This window comes from Myotis davidii, unplaced genomic scaffold (assembly GCF_000327345.1).
Source record: "Myotis davidii unplaced genomic scaffold, ASM32734v1 scaffold323, whole genome shotgun sequence".
NCBI lineage: Eukaryota > Metazoa > Chordata > Mammalia > Chiroptera > Vespertilionidae > Myotis > Myotis davidii.
The window spans coordinates 1,642,496-1,663,223 of record NW_006295491.1 but is presented as its reverse complement, the minus strand read 5'-3'; the positions used below and the strand labels follow the sequence as shown (position 1 = coordinate 1,663,223).

At 42.4% G+C, this 20,728-nt stretch overlaps 1 protein-coding gene across 1 annotated transcript in view; it reads right to left on the bottom strand.

Annotated features, from left to right (window-relative positions):
- Positions 1-1,778: 1,778 nt before the first annotated feature.
- TMEM154 (transmembrane protein 154) overlaps positions 1,779-20,728 on the bottom strand; it is a 39,706-nt gene continuing 20,756 nt past the window's right edge. Inside the window, exons 4-7 of the mRNA XM_006770150.2 lie at positions 15,517-15,544; positions 14,321-14,403; positions 12,513-12,570; positions 1,779-2,601 (exon numbers count right to left, since the gene is read on the bottom strand). Coding sequence (XP_006770213.2) covers positions 2,586-2,601; positions 12,513-12,570; positions 14,321-14,403; positions 15,517-15,544 — 185 coding nt within the window. The 3' untranslated portion in view covers positions 1,779-2,585. The remainder of the gene's footprint in view (positions 2,602-12,512; positions 12,571-14,320; positions 14,404-15,516; positions 15,545-20,728) is intronic.

Genomic DNA, 20,728 nt, shown 5'->3' with positions numbered 1-20,728 from the left:
AACAAACAAAACCCAACAAGTTTCCTTAGGAGTTCAATGAGGCAATGTTATTAACCTAGTGTGCTTAAAATGTACAAAAATGCAATAAAATATATCTCTCTAAAATATTCTAGTCAGATTTTGTTCTGATTGGCTTCCCAATTGGGGCAAATTAATGAGATTTTCACAAACAATAATCTGAAATATAAAATTAAATTTGTGTTTAAAATTTCTTGACATAAACCTATGATACCTATTAATTGGATGGTAATAAAAAAAGACACCGGATGCTGGAACTGACCCTTGACTGTTTGACCCATACTAATTTCATATATCTTTGCAGAAGTAACTATATTTTTAAACATATACACTGTGCAATTATAGAGGTTAGTACATTTTTCAGATATAAACTCAATGGCATGTTGCTGAAGTTGGCTTCTTCTAGAATTCGAAGTTATTTTAAATAGTGAATGAGAATATTTTTAAAAGTTCATAAAAATATTGCTTCATCGAATCTCATCGAATCTCATCCAAGACCCTTATACTTCTCAAGACTTCTAAAGTCCATTATCTGATTGAGTCGGGTGAAATTTACAGGCCAAAGTGTTCAGCAAACATCTTAGCTACTTAGAGAAAGAACTGAGACTCTTCTGAGAGTCACACATTGATGAGAAACACACTGAAAATAACCAAAATGGGCAGAAATGGTGATTCAGAAAGTGGCAATGTTGGCATACTATCTGAGAATCACAAGTTGTGGACCACGAGTTGAACATGAATATGTAAAACAGCAGTGGAAACAAACAAAAAATACCATATTAGGATGTCCCAAAGAGAATATGATAGATAAATCTGTTGAAGTTAGATACCACGAAGACCGTCTTTTGCCAGAGCTCTGTGCAGTGCCAGGGTAGCAGAACAGCCAGACAGTTCTATTGTTCACTGTGGGGCAAGACCTCCCTGATTTGGAAGCCTGCCTTTAAAGGTAAGGGCATAGTTCAGAAGGCACATACTAGGTAAGGGATTCTGACAGGGAGGAGGGTCCGGGTTTTGTTAAGCGTTAACGCAGCCTTTCAAACACAAGGCCCCAGATTCAGCAGTAGATGCTTGGTGAACCTTATCTCCCCGCAGTGTATATGGGAAGCAGGAAAATAAACAAAGCTTTTATTCTTTGTTTCTTTCCTGGAATAAAATATCAGGTGGCGTAGATGACCTGAGGACTCCCCATTTGCTAGATTGCTTTAAAGGTCAGAATTTGAAAATTAAGGATTAACTGGAGATTGATAGTACGCGAGTGGGAGTGATAAACAGGCCCTTCTGCATTCTGTGCCATTAACTCTAGCGCGAGGATGTCAACAAATACCGCGTAGAAATCACGCAGAATGTCATCTCTGACAGGCTGATAGTGACTTCCTGGAAAGCTGAGATGAGAGGACATGAAGCGTGTCCCAACACCGAGTGCGATAAGTGACATTGGCCACAGATATTTGCTATTCCTGTTTTGCTTGTTTCAAGTGACCTTAAAGATCTCAGAGACATACAGAGGTGGCAGATGACCCCACCACCCACTCTCCCTACCTATATACTACATGCAAGGGAGCTGTAGTGAGAACAAAAATGAGCTCTGGGCCTGACTGGTTTGGCTCAGTGGATAGAGCGTCAGCCTGCAGACTGAAAGATCCCAGGTTCGATTCCGGTCAAGGGCATGTACCTTGGTTGTGGGCACATCCCCAGTGGGAGTGTGAGGAGGCAGCTGATTGATGTTTCTCTCTCATCGATATTTCTAGCTCTCTATCCCTCTCCCTTCCTCTCTGTAAAAAAAATCAATAAAATATATATTTTTTAAAAAAGAACTTTGAGGGCAAAGTAGGGGTTTTTAGCTGAGAAAGAAAACGTTTGCTCTTCCATCGAAGATTCCCATGCCTCTGAGAAGTTCCCAAGAGTGACTCGATCTAGCTGACGTGGGTCCACAGGTCACCAAACAACATCTCCTCAGGACTGTGGCCTCTCGCTGCAGCCTCCTGACAGGTAGAAGCCAGTTTACCAACCTCCTGGGATAGTGTAGACAGTAAAACACCTGCTTTGTTTGCTGTCTTCTCCGAGCGTGAGACACTCGCTTTGAGAAACCTTCCTGCTAAATGCAGTTGACCTACCACTTGACTAATCAGAGGAAATTATCCAAAGCTAATTAGGTAACAGTGTGACCCAGAGGAAACAGATAAAACAGCTGCCTGATTTAAACCCTGAGGAATGAAGCAGAAAGGTAACAAGGACGCAGAGAGCATGGCCAGAGTAAATGCAATCCGTGAGAGGTTGGCTGAGAGGAGGGAACACCCTTTGATTAGAGGCGAATGTATCGTATGGCTCCTCCACCCTCGGCGATGGATGTCAGCCAGGCCTGTTCCTTGGACTTCTCAATAGCGCATTCTTCCCAGTACAGGTGACGCCATCCTTAGGAAGAGTGGGCGTTGGGAGAAGCAGCAGAGGTTCTTGTGTCTATGTTGATTTGAAATTAATTAAACCTGTATCCTCTTCATCCTCTGTTGGCAGGCCCAGCGGGCTCCCCCCGGGCTGCTCCTCTTGGAGAACATTAGCACCATTCAGTTTTAGGATTCATTATCACTGCAAAAAAAAACCAAAAAAACAGAACAGTCGTGTGTTTCCAAGAAGCTACCCAGAGCTGGTCACTTCACCAGGGCGGTGACTCATGAGAGCATAAACAGTCAGCAAGCCAACAGCCTTCAGTTTACAATTTCTAAAACAAAAGTCAACTAGGATATTTTATTTGATCCGAGAAGAAAACTCATGAAGGCCAAGAAATAATCCCTAACTGTTGCTCTTATATCCTTCCCTGGTGCTGACGTGGAGAGAACCAGATGGAGTCAGGGGCTCCCCTTTTAATTAAATCTAATCCCATTCTCTATGCATAAATGCCAATTGCCTTTTTTTAAAAAAAAAATTTCCATGTGTTGTTTTCCCTGAAGAGTTTGTGGCCCTGGCAGGATTCCTCGCCCCCCCCCCCCCCCCCCCCCCCCCCCCATTTTGTTCATATCCACAGGATCTGGAGGCGCCCTCTTGGTGTGCTCTAGAATCCGATCATCAGGCATCCTGGGGTGTGAGTTGGCATTAATTATGGATGTGGTATTTGGACATGACCATGCTGGCTGGCTAACTTGTGCTTTGTTCCTAGCGTGGCTATCTCTGCCACATACCTGGCTCTGTGGCTTTTCCCCAGTAGGACCAAGCCACCATTCAAGTCTCCTGGAAGGCAGGCCACCCTACCTCTCCTCCACATCTCTCTGTACTTTGGTGTCCCTTCACTCAAATCCTAGCACATCTGAACTTGAAGCAACCTCTGTCTCCAAGGAAGTGCCTGCATGAGAATAATCTACATGACCTGGTGTCTCCTTAGCTTATAGGCATATGTAGTCGGCAATAGGTTGTTCTTCTGACTCCTGCTTCGTGAAACACCCTGTGTTCCAAAAAGGACTCTGCAGCAACTTGATAGGTAGATCCACGAAAAAGGAGGGAAACATTGTGTGTGTGTTCGTGTTATGAAGATGGGGAAGAGGTTGTGACAAGGAGCGATGATCAATGGGAAAGAAGGGGGAAGGCAGACATTGTCTAAAGGACTACTTCTGTAGCAAAACTTATTTAAAATGAAACCTAATTGAAAATTAAGACTTTTTTTCCCTAATTCTCACCCAAGGATATTTTTTCCATTGATTTTTGGAGAGAGTGTGGGAGGGAGGGAGGAGGGGGTAGGAAGGAGAGAGAGAGACATCGACATGAGAGAGACATTTACTGGCTGTCTCCCTCACCCTGACCAGGGACCGGGGATTAAACCTGCAACAAGGTACATGCCCTTGACCAGGAATCGAATTCGAGACCCTTCAGTCCAGGCTCTAATCATTGGGCCAAAACGGTCAGGGCTTTTTATTTTTTTAAATCTGAAGAGTAAATGTAATAATGCACTTCACTTAGATCACCCTGAGCAACTCTTAAACTGGGCCAAAAAGTTTCATTTCTTGGAAATTGGTGGTAGCAAGATAAGATTTCTAAAATCCAGAGTTCATCTCCACAGATGAGTCTCTTAGCTGCATGTTTTCCTTTTGTTTACCTTAAAATTTCTGCTGCTCTAAGCTGAGTGTATGACAAAGCTGGCTAGGAATGAGCACAACACTGAGCTGTGTCCAGCAGTTATAATAGAAGTGATATTAATTATACTAGAGGCCTGGTGCATGAAATTTGTGCGGGGGGTGGGGGGTGTCCCTCAGCCCAGCCTGTACCCTTTCCAATCTGGGACCCCTCGAGGGATGTCCGACTGCCTGTTTAGGCTTGATCCCCTCTCACAATCCAGGACTGCTGGCTCCCAACCACTTGCCTGCCTGCCTGCCTGATTGCCCCTAATCACTTCTGCCTGCCAGCCTGATCACCCCGTAACAACTCCCTTGCCAGCCCAATTGACACCTAACTGCTCTCCTGCCAGCCCGGTCACTCACTGCCCTCCCCATGGAGGGTCTGGGGTGCAGGTGAGTTGCCCGCCCCTGCTGGCCTGGTCTCCCCTAACTGCCTTCCACTGCAGGCCTGGTTGCCCCTAACTGCCCTCCCCTGCAGGCCTGGTTGCCCCCAACTGCCCTCCCCTGCTGGCCTGGTCACCTCTAGCTTCCCTTCCCTGCAGGCCTGGTTGTCCCCAACTGCCCTCCTCTTCTGGCCTGGTCACCCCTAACTGCCCTCCCCTGCTGGCCATCTTGTGTCCACATGGGGACAGCCATCTTTGACCACATGAGGGTGGCCATCTTGTGTGTTGGAGTGATGGTCAATTTGCATATTACTTTTCTATTAGATAGGATAACACCAATCCATATTCATAGTTGAAAAAATAAAAAGTACAAATAAGCAAAACAAAAATATTAACAAGCTCACTACACTTAACATTTTGCTATTTACTCTTCCAAACATTTTTTCTGTGATAATGATATATGTTCTTTTTGTACAAAAATGGGATCATATTGTGCATAGTGTGTGATAATCTGCTTTCCTCACTCTGATTCACATGTAGGCATCTTTTCTTGCTAATAAATATAAAATATCTTTTCAGTGGCTACAGAGAATTCCATTATCACTAGACCCCCAAATATGTCTTTTTTAACCCATAGGTTTATTGTTAAACATTTTGGCTTTTTCCAATTTTTAGTTTTTATTTATTATAAAATTGCTGCACACATTCAATTATTAAGCTTTGCATAAATATCTAGAAGAAGAATTGCTAGTTTAAAATATTTGCAATTTTAAAGCTTGACTAGCCTGCTGTATAATTTACCTTCTCTCAACACTTTCCTTTAGGGAAATATGCTTTCCCCCACATCCTCTCCAGTACTGGATTTTATTATTTTTACTGTTTTGGTAAATCTAATAGGTGAAAATAGTACAGTATTTACCTTTAGTTTTTCTTTCATTATTATTTATTTCTAGAAAGAATAAACATTTTTTTTCAAAGCTCTATTGGTCATTTAATTTCTTTTTCTGAATTGCTTATTGATACTTTGCTCATATTTAAAATGGATCAACTCTCTTTTTTATTAGTTTGTGTATTAATAATAATAGTTTTTATTCATCATGAACAAGCACTTTCTCCAGTTTGTCATTTTCCTTCTAATTTTATATATGGTGGTTTTTAAAGTACAGAAAATTTGAGTTTTTAATGTAGTTAAGGCTATCATTTCCTGATATGATCTTGTGATTTTGTGTCATGCTTTGAAACTAGTCTCTACCTTAAAATTATAATTGATATTTACCTATAATTTTTCTATATTTTTTCTTTATCTTTAATATTGAAATTTATCTGGGGTCTATTTAAAGTGTGAGGTAGGGCCCTAGCTGGTTTGGCTCAGTGGATAGAGTGTTGGCCTGCAGACTGAAGGGTCCAGGTTCGATTCCAGTCAAGGGCACATTCCTGGGTTGTGGGCTGGATCCCCAGTGTGAGGCATGCAGGAGGCAGCCAATCAATGATTCTCTGTCATCACTGATGTTTCTATCTCTCTCTCCCTCTCCCGTCCTCTCTGAAATCAATAAAAATATATTAAAAATAAATAAAGTGTGAGGTAGGGTTTTAAGTTTCCCTGCCAAATGTTAGTTGTCCAAAGACTATTTATTAAATTATCCACTTGCTGTGAAATACTACATTTATAATATATTAGAGATTTACATATACTTGAGGCTATTTTATTGTTATTAAATTCGATTCCATTAATAATTCTTATTTGGTTCTGTGTGTACATAGCTGTAATTATTGGAGCATGTTCCCTGCAAATCCTGGCCCCTCCCCACTATCTCACAATTACTTTTTCCTTCTTTTAGAATTGTCCTGGCTATTTATGCACAGTGATTCTTCCAGATCAAATGTTCATTGGGATCTTTAAGAGACAGGGTTGATTTTAAAATGATTTAAAATGAAAATCCTTTCACTCAGAAACACAGTATGTCTCTCCATTTATTTAACAATTTTTAATTAAAATTTGAACAATTTCTTTTTATGTTATCCCATGCATTTTTTGGTTATGTTTATGCCTGGGTATTTCACATCTTGTGTTGCTTTTATGATAGTATGAATGCTGGATGTGCTAACAGTGGCTTTTTAGCCTAGTAGATAGAGCACAGGATCCAATGGCCAGATCTTGAACCAGGGCTCAGCCACTTCCTTGTTGTGTGACCTTGGGCAAGTTAGCCTTTCTTAGCCTCAGTTTTCTGTTCTCATCTCATCTGCAAAACATACCATATACCTTATAGGGTTGTTGTAAAGAATAAATGAGACTCTCAGAGGGAAGGGAAGGGGGGGAGAGGGGGTAATGGGAAGAAATTAACCAAAGAATTTGTATGTGTATATTATATGCATAATCTATGAACACAGGCAATAGTGTGGTGAAGGCCTGGTTGAAGAGAGAGGGGTGGGCGGTGGAGGGGGTCAAAGGGGAAAAACAGGGACATCTGTAATACTTTCAACAATAAAGATAAATTTTTAAAAAAAGAATATATGAGAAAATGTAGGTAAAGTACTATACCCCTGACCTAACATACAGGCACTTGAATGCATGTTATTATTATTAGTTTTTAAGCCGATAGCACTTGGTATTCCCAGGCAGTCTCCTATCCAAGTTTTAACCAGGCCCGACCCGGCTTAGCTTCAGAGATCAAACAAGATGGGGTGTGTTTGGGGTGGTATGGCCATAGACTGCGTGCTATTCTTATTTTGAAGATTCTACAATAGCAAATATTTGTCTGTGAAACAGGAGCTGGAACATTGCTTCAAATATCCAAAGGCTTTAAGAAACCACCTTCTGGAACAATCTCTCGATTTCTGAGCAGAATGTGCTTAAATGTGGTTTCTTTAGAACACTCTACAAGCATTTTGAAGGCTTAGTGTGTGACCCTGCCCACCAACCAGAACTCACTTACTTAAAGCACCAAAGAGCTCAGGAGTTCACGCATGGCGCTTCCTACGACAGCTCTGCGGACCCTGAAAACTGTGACAGACCCCACGACATGGGACAGTCCCAATGTGGGTACCAGTTGCTTCAGCTGTGGGGCATCGTGTCATTCCCAGTGTCGCAACTCTCACACGCAAACTTTCAGCAGTGGTTCCACAGCCTGTTACTAAGTCAACAACCTGGGATCTGGCCTGCTGTCTGAGCCTGGAGGCGTTCTCCCTCTCACGCATTCCTTCATTTAGTTAGATGTGCTTCCTGCTGTCTTTGTGGCTATTTATCATCTCTGTGAAATAATCAAATAAGCCCAGACGTTTTAAACTCTGGCAGATTCTAGAGTTCCCTGTTAAAAATATCTTGGCAAGCTGCCCCAGAATTGCAACAAATAAGTGATCTTGCTTCAGACCTCTATTGCTTGCCTTGATGTTAATTGGTTAGGTCTTAGTAACTTATTTATGACGGTAACATTAGTGAGTAATTTTTCTTGGAGTGTAAATAGATATTTTAAGAATATGGGACAGCTTTCCCCAAAGCCTGTGTAGTAACAAGCCTACAAACTAGAAAAACAAATTGAATGGTTAAAAAGCATCATCTAATCATTTTTAAGAAAGCACTTAATTGGAACGCTACCAGTTAAATAAGGACAGATGCAGCTCTGACACCTTGTTTCATAACTGCCCCTTTGTTGCTGTCAGGATCAGATAAGCCATCTTTGTTCTGATCAGTTCATCGTGTAACAATCCCTCTTTATGATCACAGTTAATGTTCCCCTCTCTCCAAAGATGACAATAAACCTACGCTAAACCTTTCTTGCGATAGGATGCTCTCTAACTTGGTTTTTGGAAAGTGCAGAGTCCAGTTTAGCACAAAGTCACGTAACAATTAGATCATGCTCCCTTTCTCTGCATCAATATAATGTCCCATCTCCTTCCCGAAAGAGGCCTGGTCCGGGTGAAATTACAGAGGTCACGCATCTGGCTAACATCAGAGTCAGGCCTAGAATTAGTCCAGAGCACATAGATCATGCTCATAGTGTAGACTTAATCTGGGCCACTGTTCAAGCAATGCTGTGGTTTATTAAACTTAGTACATCATCCCACCCCCCTCCCCACACACCTGCATTTTAACAGTGTTACTTGAGGTTATCATCTTGTAGGATTGTAAACTGTCCCATTCTATCCCTCATAATATTTAGCTTAGATTTAAGGGAAGCCAGTTGGCACTTAATACACTTAATATTCAATCCTTCTTGACTTAGGACTTTTGATGGACTACAGAGAAAAAGAGGAAAGAGAACATAAACGAAGAAAATAATTGGAAGTGGCCACAGAGATTTACTTGAGTGGAGAGGCCGAAACAGTTCATGCAAAAAGCCTGTTGTCTTGCAATTAATGGTTCAGGTCTTGTCAACGACTGCACTACATGATGAGCATATCATCTGCCAAATCCTTTCATGTATTAGTTTCATGGTGGCTGGCTTTCTTGCTGCTAAGGTTATTGTTGTTTTTTTGTCTCCAATTTGTCTTTTAATTTATGGAATATCTCTTATTTTAACTAATAAAAAAAGGAAAAATGCAGTTTTAAAAGAAACTCTTTTCTAGATTAACCTTTATCATAAACTGATTGTGTAAACTTGGACAAGTCAATTAACCTCTCTGAGTTGCAGGTTTATGCAGATGAATTATTTCATTTTTAACTGGTTGTCTTGGCATGATGTAGACAGTGCCAGACACATATTAGGTGCTCAATAAATGTATTTTGAAAAATTACATCAACAATTGTACTTTCTCAAAAAAAAAAAGACAAAGAGAAGTGAAGAAACAGGAAGGAATAAAAAATATATTAAACTAACCTGGATTTTTCTGAAAAATATTGAAGTGATTCATTTTTCTAATGTCATTGCATTCAGACATGAATCAATAAACAATAGTTATCTTGCCCTGGGCTATCCTACTCAGTGGTTAGAGCATTGGCCGAAGGGTTTCAGGTTCAATTCCTGATCAAGGGCACATACCTGGGTTGCAGGTTCTAGTCCAGCCCCCTTTTGGGACATGTGTGGGAGACAATCAATCCATTCGTCTCTTTCACATCCATGTCTCTCTCTCTCTCTCTCTCTCTCTCCCTATCTCTCCCCACCTTTCACTCTCCCTAAAAATCAATGGAAAATATATCCTTGGGTGAGGATTAACAAAAAAAACAAAAAACACCTAAGCATTGGACATATAGAAAATACTATCTATACAAATGTCTTGTTGTTATTACTGTACTTACAAAATTATAAATCCACTTGGAGGGTACCTAATCTAATTTTCCCCCTAATCTTTTCCAACTAGAGGCCCAGTGCACGAATTCATGCACAGGTGGTGTCCAGCTTGCCCAGCCCCAATCTGTGGATCAGGACCGGGAGGATTCAGCGGGCCCACCCCAATTGGGGCCCAATCAGGGCCAGGCCAGCTGGGGGGAGGGGCTGTAGGAGTTTGGCCAGCTGGCTCCACCCCCTGATCAGGCCGGTTCGCTGGCTGCAGTGGGCATCATAGTGACCAGTCGTTCTGGTAGTTACAGTGTCTGGTCACTGTTTTTTTATATATATATAGATGATGCTACTGTGGCCAACAGGCATACAGGGAAAGAAGATGGGCACTTGGCCAATATTTGCAATTTCTTTTCTATGGTTGTTCTAAGCTTGTAGAGATAAAAACACCAAGCTTTCAGGAAATTGTCTAAATATAAAGGCCTTGGGAAGAAGGAAGAGGCTGGCTAGCCTGTAAGCACCAAAATAAAAAGGACTCTACCTTTCTTGCTTTTATCACTATCTAGTGGCACTCAGGAAGGTGTTGTGAGGGTAGGGTAGACAATGAGGGAGTGCATTCTTTAGAAAATTTAAACAACAATAAAACCAACTTATTGGGTCTGTTCTTTGTTATCACCATGAGCTGGCAATGCTTAACAATGTCAGTGATGAAATCTCTCCAACTCTAAGGCAGACCTCTCCCACCACCCAGCCCCACCCCTTGGACACTATTCCACTGACACTGTTCCCAATACCTCAGACAATGCCTGGCACATAACAAGTATGACTTGCAGTAGAAGGTGATAATGGGAGAAATGAGAATCTAGAACTCTGCCTCCCCTACAATTCCTTTGTCTTTTCCTATTGAAATTTTTGGAAACATGAAAATTATAATACAAATTCCCCATATACTTTGTACATCTCTGGCCCTTATTTAAATCCTATGCAAACTTTTAAATTCCACAGCCCAGGCGGAAATGTCCCTGCAATGAGGACAGGGCTGGCCAATGGGATATGTGGGGAAAGTTCAGAAAGATCTGCGAGTATGAACCCTAACAAGAGAAGGTTGAAGGGTCGAAGTTTCCGCACACAAAGTGAAGCATTAAGTTTAGGAGGGTGACCAGATGGACCCCCTTTTCCCAAAAGCACAGAAGATAGTATATAACAGCTTCTATGTCAGGCTGACTTTCCAGCATCAAGAAGGGCTGAACTCTGCAAACAGAGTCTAGAAGTCATCGTTAGCAGGAGGAGGGGGAAGTGTGTTTTCCACTGAGGTCAAGCCTCAGTGACTATGATATACTTTCTGAAGCATTAGAGTCACCTGTAACTGCTTAAATGGTAGAGGAAAGGTGACTCATGTTGGTAAAAGCCAACGGGGAGTTTGGGGGGTAATGACTTGAGCCCTATACTGGACTTACCTAGTGGCTCACTTTTAGGTAAGATAAAAATGCAGGGGAAATACTCCTATGTATTTTCTTTGTGATACTCCCCCTAGCATTTTTTCATTTATCTGTTTATTAATATCTGGTGTCTCATTTAGATAAGACAGAATCTTTTCTGAAGCAGCAATACATTTTAACATGCAAATACCTGGTGAGGTAACAACAGGTAACATCTGCCATAAGATATATAGAGCAGAGGTTGCCTCAGAAAGATTGTGGTGGTTTGTTGTGGGGACAGATATAGAATAGTGACTTCTTCGGTAAGGTTTAGGGAAGGTGTAGAATAAGACTCCAAAAGACAAACATCTGATTGATCCAACCATCAGTCTTGTCCTGCAATGCTCTGACCTGGGGCCCCAATGGTAAGTGACTGCACTCTGGAGGCATTCAGGGCGATTGGCACAGGATCTCTGGTCAGCACAGAGGGAGCGAAGGTGGGTGCTATTTATCCTGCTCTGAACGTTTATTCTGTTTATTCTGACACAAGTGTAATGTCTCAGTCATGGGCTCAGTCAAGTTCTCTGCTCGTTGGTCTTCTCAAGCCACCTCTGCCAACGGTGCGGTGCCTCCAAATCACAGCAGCGCTCTGTGCAGAGGTCCCTGCCTGAAACGGTCAGTCCTGTTTCCTGTGAGCACTTCCCACGTCCTGACCAGACAATTCTCTTATCAAAACACCTCAAACATGGTCATTTCTATCCTCACAAAAGATAATATAATTTAAATGAGATGGTGGAATGCTAAGACACCCAAGCCCCATGCACTAGAATTTTCTATCAAGCAGAGCCACCTAGTGGTGGAACGAAATGTTTTCTTTTTAATTCTCCTTTAATTTCTCTCATGTAATAATCCCATCCAGGTAATAATCCCTCCCTCCCTCCGTCCCTCTCTTCCTCCCTCCCTCCCTCCCTTCTTCCCTGTTCATTTTACTCACTCCTTTTTTCAGCTACCCCCTTTGAGACTATCCCTCTATTTTCCTTACTGAACATCTACTTATCCAAGAGAAACAAACCTACAGTTTGTTATAATCAGAGAGTTTTACAACTAAAACAGAAGCGGACTTAAAAGTCAGTGTCTCTTTAGAAGGGCAAAAAAATGTCAACGCTAAATTATTTCTAAAGATAAAGAGTAACTATTTACTTTGTGGCTTTCTATTTTCCCAAACTCACACTTCCTTTTCTTCACACTACACACATATGCAGCCATGGAAACTGTCACATAAAACGTACAGGCACAGAGAAGGTGAGCAAACGTGCTCTGCTGTGGTCTCCAATCCCCTCCCGGTATGCACATGGAATGTATGGCAGAAATTAGAAGTACCTTGGGTTGTGGTTTGATTCCTTTTCTTCTTTTAAAGTAGGTAAACATTCACTGTCGGCTAGGACAGAATGAAAGTAAACGCATTGTTAGTCACTGAAATTCTATTTTCTATCCACAAGACTCACACAGTTAAACTTCACAATTCCCCAGTCTGTGTGTGCAGAAATGGCCTCACCAGGGAGTTGCAGAGGTTCGGAGATTAATGGTGGCCAGGCTCTTGAAATGGACAGAGCACTGAAGCACAGATACAAGACCTCAGTGTGCTCCTGGCCCTGTTGGAAAGGGCACAGATAATGGTGGCTCGGTCATTCAGTCTCTGCAGAACCCCACCGTGGCCCCAAAAGCCTGAATCTGCATGATTCAGGATACACGCTGGAATAAAACGGCTTCACCTGAGGTCCTGATGTGCCGGGAGAATGACTCCAATCAGGATGCACCATCAGAAAGAAGCAGGTAAAGTGGGGAGCAGCTAACCTTAAAGTCATCAGAATTCTGTTACACCACTGCCATTTTTAAGGGAAATAAAGAACTATTGGGCCCATTACCTATGTGTCAAAATAACTGATTTAGTGTCGAATAGAAATGCCTTTCCCCTATTTTATGCTTTTAGTCAGCGTACTAGGATCATGGTTTTGTATTTAAGAGATCTCAGGAACAAAAGGGAGTACACCAAAATTTTAAGAGATGTTGTCTTTGAGTGGTGGGATTCTTTTTCATTCCACTTTTTTTTTTGAATTGTCTAAATTCTACTGTGTATGTATTTTACTTTTATAAACTAAAAACAACAAAATGAATCTACTTTAAGGATTGTTTCCTTTCCTCACAAGCTTTCCAGAGCCATTCAATCCTCAATATTGGATTACGACAAACTGTTCACGATTGTGCAAGTTAGTTAAGTGGTTCTAATCTTTTGGAAAACTGGTCTTGATAAGCCTCTGGTACAATAATTCTAATAACAAATCTTTAAGTTATATAGACTCCATTGTAGATTGTTGAATCTGACAGACCCCGGGGAATTTTTTATGGTAAGTGTTAAAAATACAAATGACATGACAGTATAAATAGTGGATTTTATTAATTTAGGCTGAGCATTAAAAATAATTTATTGATTTTTTAAAGAAATTAGAAAAACAGCTGTCATTATTTTTAAGTCCAAATATTTAGTGAAAACTAAGGAAGATATACTGCAATTACTGCCAGATATCAATTGGAAATTAGGTTATATGGGGACATTTATATTACTATTTAGGTTAGCAGCTTTCTTTACAGTGATGGGAATGTTCTAGACTTTCACTGTAGTGGCCACTAGCCACAAGTAGCTACTGAGTACTCAGAATGTGGCTAGAGTGACTGAGGAACAGTATTTAAAATTTTACTTTTAAAATTTTAATCTCAGTAAACCACATATGGCTAGTGTCTATTGTATTGGACAGCACCGACCTGTCAACTATATTTGACAAAGTTTATAACCAGGTACAGATCAAAATCATAAACCTCTAAATATAAGGTGAGGCCAAAAGCTAACTTTTTCCAGATAATTTGGACTCCGACTTCCTTGCTTGAAAAAAAGACCATTTTCTTCTTGAAAAAGATCATTTGAAAAACTTGTACAAAAATAAAAACAAACGGCAACGATGCGGTTATTAAACTGAATACTTAAGGGCGGTCAGACCCAAGTGTGTTATCTGTGTGTACCAGAGTGTGTGTGGACTGGGCTCACGCGGTTCCACTCCAGGATTTATGGGGGATTGACAAAGCTGTTGCAGCCTTCTGTGAGTAGAGGACAGAAAAGCAAGGTTCCCACATACCATTTCTATGCATGCTCATCCACTTATCAAGCTCTTCCATCTCTATTTCCATTACAGAGGGTGTATCTTCCTCAAAAATAGGGCTAGAAAGAGACCAAAAAGCTTGTTGAAAGAAAGAAAGGTATGGTGGGCTGAATTTCTGTGGGGGAGTCTAGCATGTTGACTGTGAGGAAGAGGAACTTGATTCAGTGCCTTACACTCCAGGGTAGGCTAAGTGTGTGCCCTGTTCAAATGTACTAAACTCTAATAGGGAGAAAATAAGAACAACAAGCTTGACCTACCACTGATCCTGGAAGGGGGGTAAAAGGGAACCGGAGACTCCGCTTCCAGGAAGGCACACAGCGGAGCACACAACTCCTCCAGGGAGTTGCCACATTTAGCAATTTCACCTTGCTCAATTTCACTTCCCTTTCTTTGGTGTTTTTGATCACTGCCCCCAAGTCAAGAGGCTACAGTCAACGAATTGCTTGCATCACCTCTCCCTTCAATTCCCATGCTTTTCTGTTTTGGAGAAAGTGAGCAGTTCCTTTCAGACATCCACTGCCCACACTTGCCAGGGTTTAGAGGTTTAGGGCACCCAGTTCGGAGAAAGAAGCCCCTGGTTAATGGAGGTGGGGAGGCGGAGGGGATCACCAACTCTGAACAGCTGCCAACGTGTTACACCTTGAATAGGGGCTAAGCCCAGTGTCCGAGTAAGGCTGCGGTGTTTGGTGGTTGGGGTGGAGGCTGGAGGAGGATGTGGGCATCGCTCTAGAACATTCTCCCGTGGTAAATCTTCTACTTCCCCCCTCCCTCCGATCTTTCTCCCTCTCCCCTCTTCCTTCTACCAGGGATCGCCTTCCTTAATGCCAGCTGAAGTATCTTTCCTGGTGATAAAAATTTTCATCCAAATAAATGAAGCAAAATTCTTTGAAAACCACCCAGCGTCAGAATATTTACGATCATTTGGAATTGGCAGCGGGAGTCAGAAAAAGATTGTTTTCTAAACAGAGGACCCTGTCCTCCGCCCAGATCCCCTTCTAGGTTTAGGTTTGAGGACAGGGACATCCTTCCAAAGGCTGTAGACCACGACAGGCTGTTTTCTGGGGCTCAGGAAGCAAAGCTTCCCACAAGGAACAAAAACTCTTGTAATTTGCTCCCCTCCGGACCGTCCTGGTTCACACTGAGCTGGACCGGAGGGAGTGGGGAAGACTTACACTTTCAGGTTGTCGCCTCCCAGTTCATCTAGAAGAGAATAAACATAAAGGTCATGCTGGCTTTGTTTGTCCGGAACAGCTTTTTATTTCAACAACAGCTGAAATTTGCTGCACAAAGAGAACAAAATGGCCTTAAGTAAATTGCGTTTTTAAAGGAGCAATAATTAACCTCTAAATCAGTTTTTCTCAACCTTCCTAATGCTGTGACCCTTTAACACAGTTCCTCATGTTGTGGTGACCCCCAACCATAAAATTATTTTCGTTGCTACTTCATAACTGTAATTTTACTACTGTTATGAATCATAATGTAAACATCTGATATGCAGGATGTATTTTCATTGTTACAAATTGAACATAATTAAAGCATAGTGATTAATCACAAAAACAATATGTAATTATCTATGTGTTTTCCGATGGTCTTAGGCAACTCCTGTGAAAGGGTAGTTAGACCCCCAAAGGGGTCGCGACCCACAGGTTGAGAACTGCTGCTCTAAATCAAATGTGTGTCGTGTGTCCAGTGCCATATTGAAATGAAGTCCCATTCCATTGGAAATCTGTTTTCTTTTAGATGGGAGGTGCTCCGAGTGCACTCACTTCAGCTCAGATGTTCATCCCTCTTTGTTTTCTCCACACAAAGAGGACAAACAGTGGTGAGGGGGATGGAAAAGGGTCTTACAAGAGAGCCCCTTGCCCCGAAATGTCCCCGTTCAAAGCACTGCTTTTCATCTACTTGTGACACACTAAACCCAACACTGTGATTGTCCCTTTGACCCAGAGTAGGATGTGGGGACTCCCTCCAGAGCTCCTCTCGGAAGAACCCTGGCACCTGCTCTTTGCATGACTGGAACCCTCACTTCTAACCTCACTTACACACTTTCCTCAGGTAGGCCTCCTCCAACTCTCTACCTGAAGTGGGGCCCATCTTCCCAACTGTTCCCCAGCTGAACACTTTGCTTGCTTGCTTCATAGCATTGGCCCCAATTTGTCACTGATCGATTCATCTGTTTAATTCTTTCCCATCGGTTTTTTCCAATAGACCATTGCTCCCAAAGGGCAGAGATTGTGTTGTCATAGCGCCCCTCACCTCCCACCCATCCAGTGCACAACCTGGGAAACACACAGTACTCATTTACTGAATAGATGAACAGACCTTAATCTGGATTTTGTCCAGCGCTGGGGTTAAATTCATGGCTGGTGTTTTGGACTTAACATTATCAAATAGTGAAACTTCCAACAAGTCTGCTGTTCCCTGCTGTTGGTTGAGGTAAGGGTCAGACCACAGTTTGCAAAACAGCTCTACTGCTTGCCTGCTTCCAACAAGTCTGGTTTTCCCTGCCTTTCCCTGGTTTTCCCTGCCTTTCCCTGGTTGAGGTAAGAGTCAGACAGCCGTTTGCAACCGTTTGCTCTGATGCATGCAGATCAGACTCCAAATGAACATGTGGCAGGAATCAGAGCCCAGTGTCCCAGCGCAGGTTGTGTTTTGTTTGGCAAGAGGATCAGGATCAACGCACCCAGAGAAATGAGGCTATGATGTCAAGCAAGTGGATAGCACAGGCCTGCTGCACCTTTTATGATGTGAAAACCATGAAGGAACAAACCACTTTGTAGAGGTGGATGTTCCTAATCCTTGGCAGTCAGAGGCCTCATTTTGTCTGGTCTGCAGAAATGCAGGTCCCCAGTGAGGGGACATAACCTGCAGGCACTTGGAACTGAGCTCCTGGCTGCAGCTGGGAGCTGCTGTAATTTTCTGTGGGTTGGCAAGCTTGAATGGCATTGCTAATCCAGGAAAGCTGGGCACAGATGTAAGTTTCATGCCATCACTGCTTACCTTCCAGGGGCTGTAGGTTATGTCCTCCTGATTCCCACCCGCTGCCCCCCAAATAGGATTCTGAAGATTCCTGCAGAGGCCTGACTCCTTAAAACTTTGGAGGAAGGGGAGATGTACATCTTATATTTATGTATATATGCACATATATGTATGTATATGTGTGTGTGTGTGTGTGTGTGTGTGTGTACTAGTATATATTTTTTTCATCTAACATTTACATACTGTTTCCTTAAGGGCTTTTACTCTAAATAAAGCCACTACAGGTGAACCATAAAAATCGCCTGTTTTGTCATTCCCTCTCCCTCTTCCCTGTTTAATTCCCCTCCCCCCCACTTCCCCACCCCCTTGCTAATTTCTCAGGGAGCAAGTGTCCCTGGAGCCCCACTGTCTAGGCATGGATTTATCTCTATAATCTGAGCGCCGGCAGGCTTTGTGGTGAGTAAAAGCTAGCCCTCACTGCAGATGATGGAAAAGTTTAAAACCCCATTACCAAAGTGCTCCAGAGGCACCAAATGGGAAGCTCCTATAATCAGTATTCAAACAGAGCAAAAAGCTTTCTGCAGCCTCATCTCCCCTGCTCCAGGACCATTACCCCTGCCCCAGCCGCCATGGCAACAGAGAAACATCTGGGAGAGAACACCAGAGCACAGCATTAAACCGGGAGGAAGACCAATTACTTGTCCTCAGCAATCAGGCTCTGCCCGCTCCACTCCACCTGGCCTAAATCTCTTTATTAATAGCCACCTACTCCCTTGCGCCCAGGAGGCAAAGATTGCTCTTACACAGCCCCTCACCCTCACTTGCTCCTATTTTCCCTCCCATCGCCCTTCCGTTTCACATCCTTCCACCCACTTTGTCCTCCTCTTTCAGTTCCTACATTGCACCCGCTTGGCCTGACAATGTCCCCTCTTCCGCAGCTACCCTGTGCATGGGATGGTGGGATTGCTGGGGTGCAAGGATGGGGGCAGGAGCCCAGCAGGGGACTGGCTTGCTTATCTTGTTTCCATGCTGAACGGTGAGCAAGGGAGACAGCCTCTTTCTGGATATTTACTGAGCAGAGCCAGGTGTCATGTGGCCACAGCCTGTTTAAAGTGATGGTTTACTGCCAGCTGTTTCCCCTGCAGCTCTTTCAGAGAGACACAGCACACCAAGACATTTAATAATAACAAATGCAATGCCTGGAGGTGTAGGAAGAATGACAATGGAACATCGAGTTGCTACATTGCGTTTCCCTTTTCCTGGACACGAACCTGACGGGCCCAAAGAAAAAAGCCAATTCCCAAATGGATGAAGCGTTCTTCCTAAAAATGTTGGCCAAGTCATTGCCAGTTGTCAAATTTAAAGACTTATTTTCTGGTGTAGAAGAATATGTGAAGAAAGAAACCATGTGTTTATTGCTAACTCTGAGGGGACATCATCCATGCCCTCCCCCATAACAGTCCTGGGGCATTTTTTAAGTCCCCTGGAACTTTTATTTTTCCTGGAAAACAAATGTATTTAAATCAGATTTTGTGAATTTAAATATTCTCCTTTTATTGGCTTGCTTATGATGTTAAACATGAATGGGTAGAATTCAGTGGACAGTCATCATTAGCATTCAGTTTGTCTGAAGAAATATGTAAGTGTTAAGCAGTTAACCACCTGTATCTATATTAAAGGAGTGGATAGTAAAAGAAAATATTCAAGTCAAACTCTATATATTTATTTACTTATTTTGTAATAAGCAACTGCTTCAAAATGCTAAGCTCTCTATGTTGTTTTTTCTTAAAGTAGAGCATACTTAAACTAAACAGAATGTGCCAATTTATAGTAAGGATATGTGAAAATTTTGTTTTTTAATCTCTGAGAATAGGTGTTCTTTAAAATAAGTTATAACATTGTTTCATTTACTCAACAAACATTTATTGAGCAGCTAATCTATGTGTTGGGCCAAGCACTACATTATGTAAAAGGGATAATAATAATAAGCTAATACAATATGCCAGGGATTGTTTTTTCTAAGCCCTTTTCATAGATGAATCCATCTACTTCTCACAACTCTGTGAGGTAGGTTTTGAATTCGTCCATTTTACAGACGAGGAAGCTGACACAGAAGTCACAGAACTAGGAAATGCAAAAGCCAACTAGTCAGTGTGGTTCCAGAGTCTGTCTTCTCCACCTCCAGGCCACACTGTTAAACAGATAAATAAGACAAATTCTTGCCTCTCTTGGACCTTAAAGAGAACATAACCTAGTTAGAAAGACCAAAAAAGGGCAAGTCCCCAAGTTATGCTAATGCAAACACTGTGCACATTGTGACCACAGCCTATGAGAGCACAGAAGAGGTGGTGGTTGATTTTGCCTGAGGAGTGATTACTCAAGGCTTCATGAAAACTTTAGAAGTGAGCATTGAAGAACGGAGCTGCAGTTTGCCAAGCAGACATTAAGGCAATCCAGGCAGAAGAAATGGCATCAACCAGGCATGAAGGTATCCTGCAAGTACAAGCCATGCTCTGGGAACAGCAAACACTTCACGTACGGCTGCAGTAGGATGCATGGGCAATGTCTGAGGATGAGGCTGGTTCTCACTTATGATGGCTTCTGAACTTTGAGATTCCCACAATAAAGTTCAATGAAAAACCCCTTTCTGGATTTAGAGCCCAAGAGTATGGCCATTTGACTGGATACCCCCTAATTCCTCCCAACCCCATGACCCCATTAGGTAAAACCAGCTATGGGGCTATCTGGTTTAGGCAGGAAATTCTCACCTTTCCTACTAAAAAAATAAAATAAAATTAGGCCCATGCAGCTCTGTTTGCTTTTTCTTTAGCTTACAAAGGAGCGCCCATGTGATCACAGTTAGTAGGTCACCCTGAAATTTCAAACTATGGAGGAACATGTGTATTTCCTACTTCCTTGAAATCTATTATATCAGCCCCTATCGTGAAAGGTAATGAACTTCAGTGTTTCTTTCCCAGCTCACATTTGCTATACCTGAGGGCAAAATGGGAGAACACCATTTACAGTTCCGGCTGAGAGCTTGAAGGCTTTCTTGGTGCTAGGACAATGAGCAAGGCCTACAGGCCAAGGGCATGACCTCAAAGCCAGAGATGCCGTTAACGGGTGTGAGGGACATACAGTGAGTTTTGTATGCACATATGAATATGCATCTTATTAGAGAAATTCTCATCCCTTGAGTGATCTTTGGAGTGATTAAAGTCTTCAACTTAAAAATCTAATTGGTAGAAGGAACCGAAGATGGCGGCATAGGTTAACACCAGAGATTGCCGCCTGGAACAACCAAGTCAAATTAAGCTTGATCCAGGGAAAGGACAACGTCCAGAGCCACAGGAGGGCTGGCTGAGTGGAAATTCTACAACTAGGAGTAAAGAGCATATTATATCC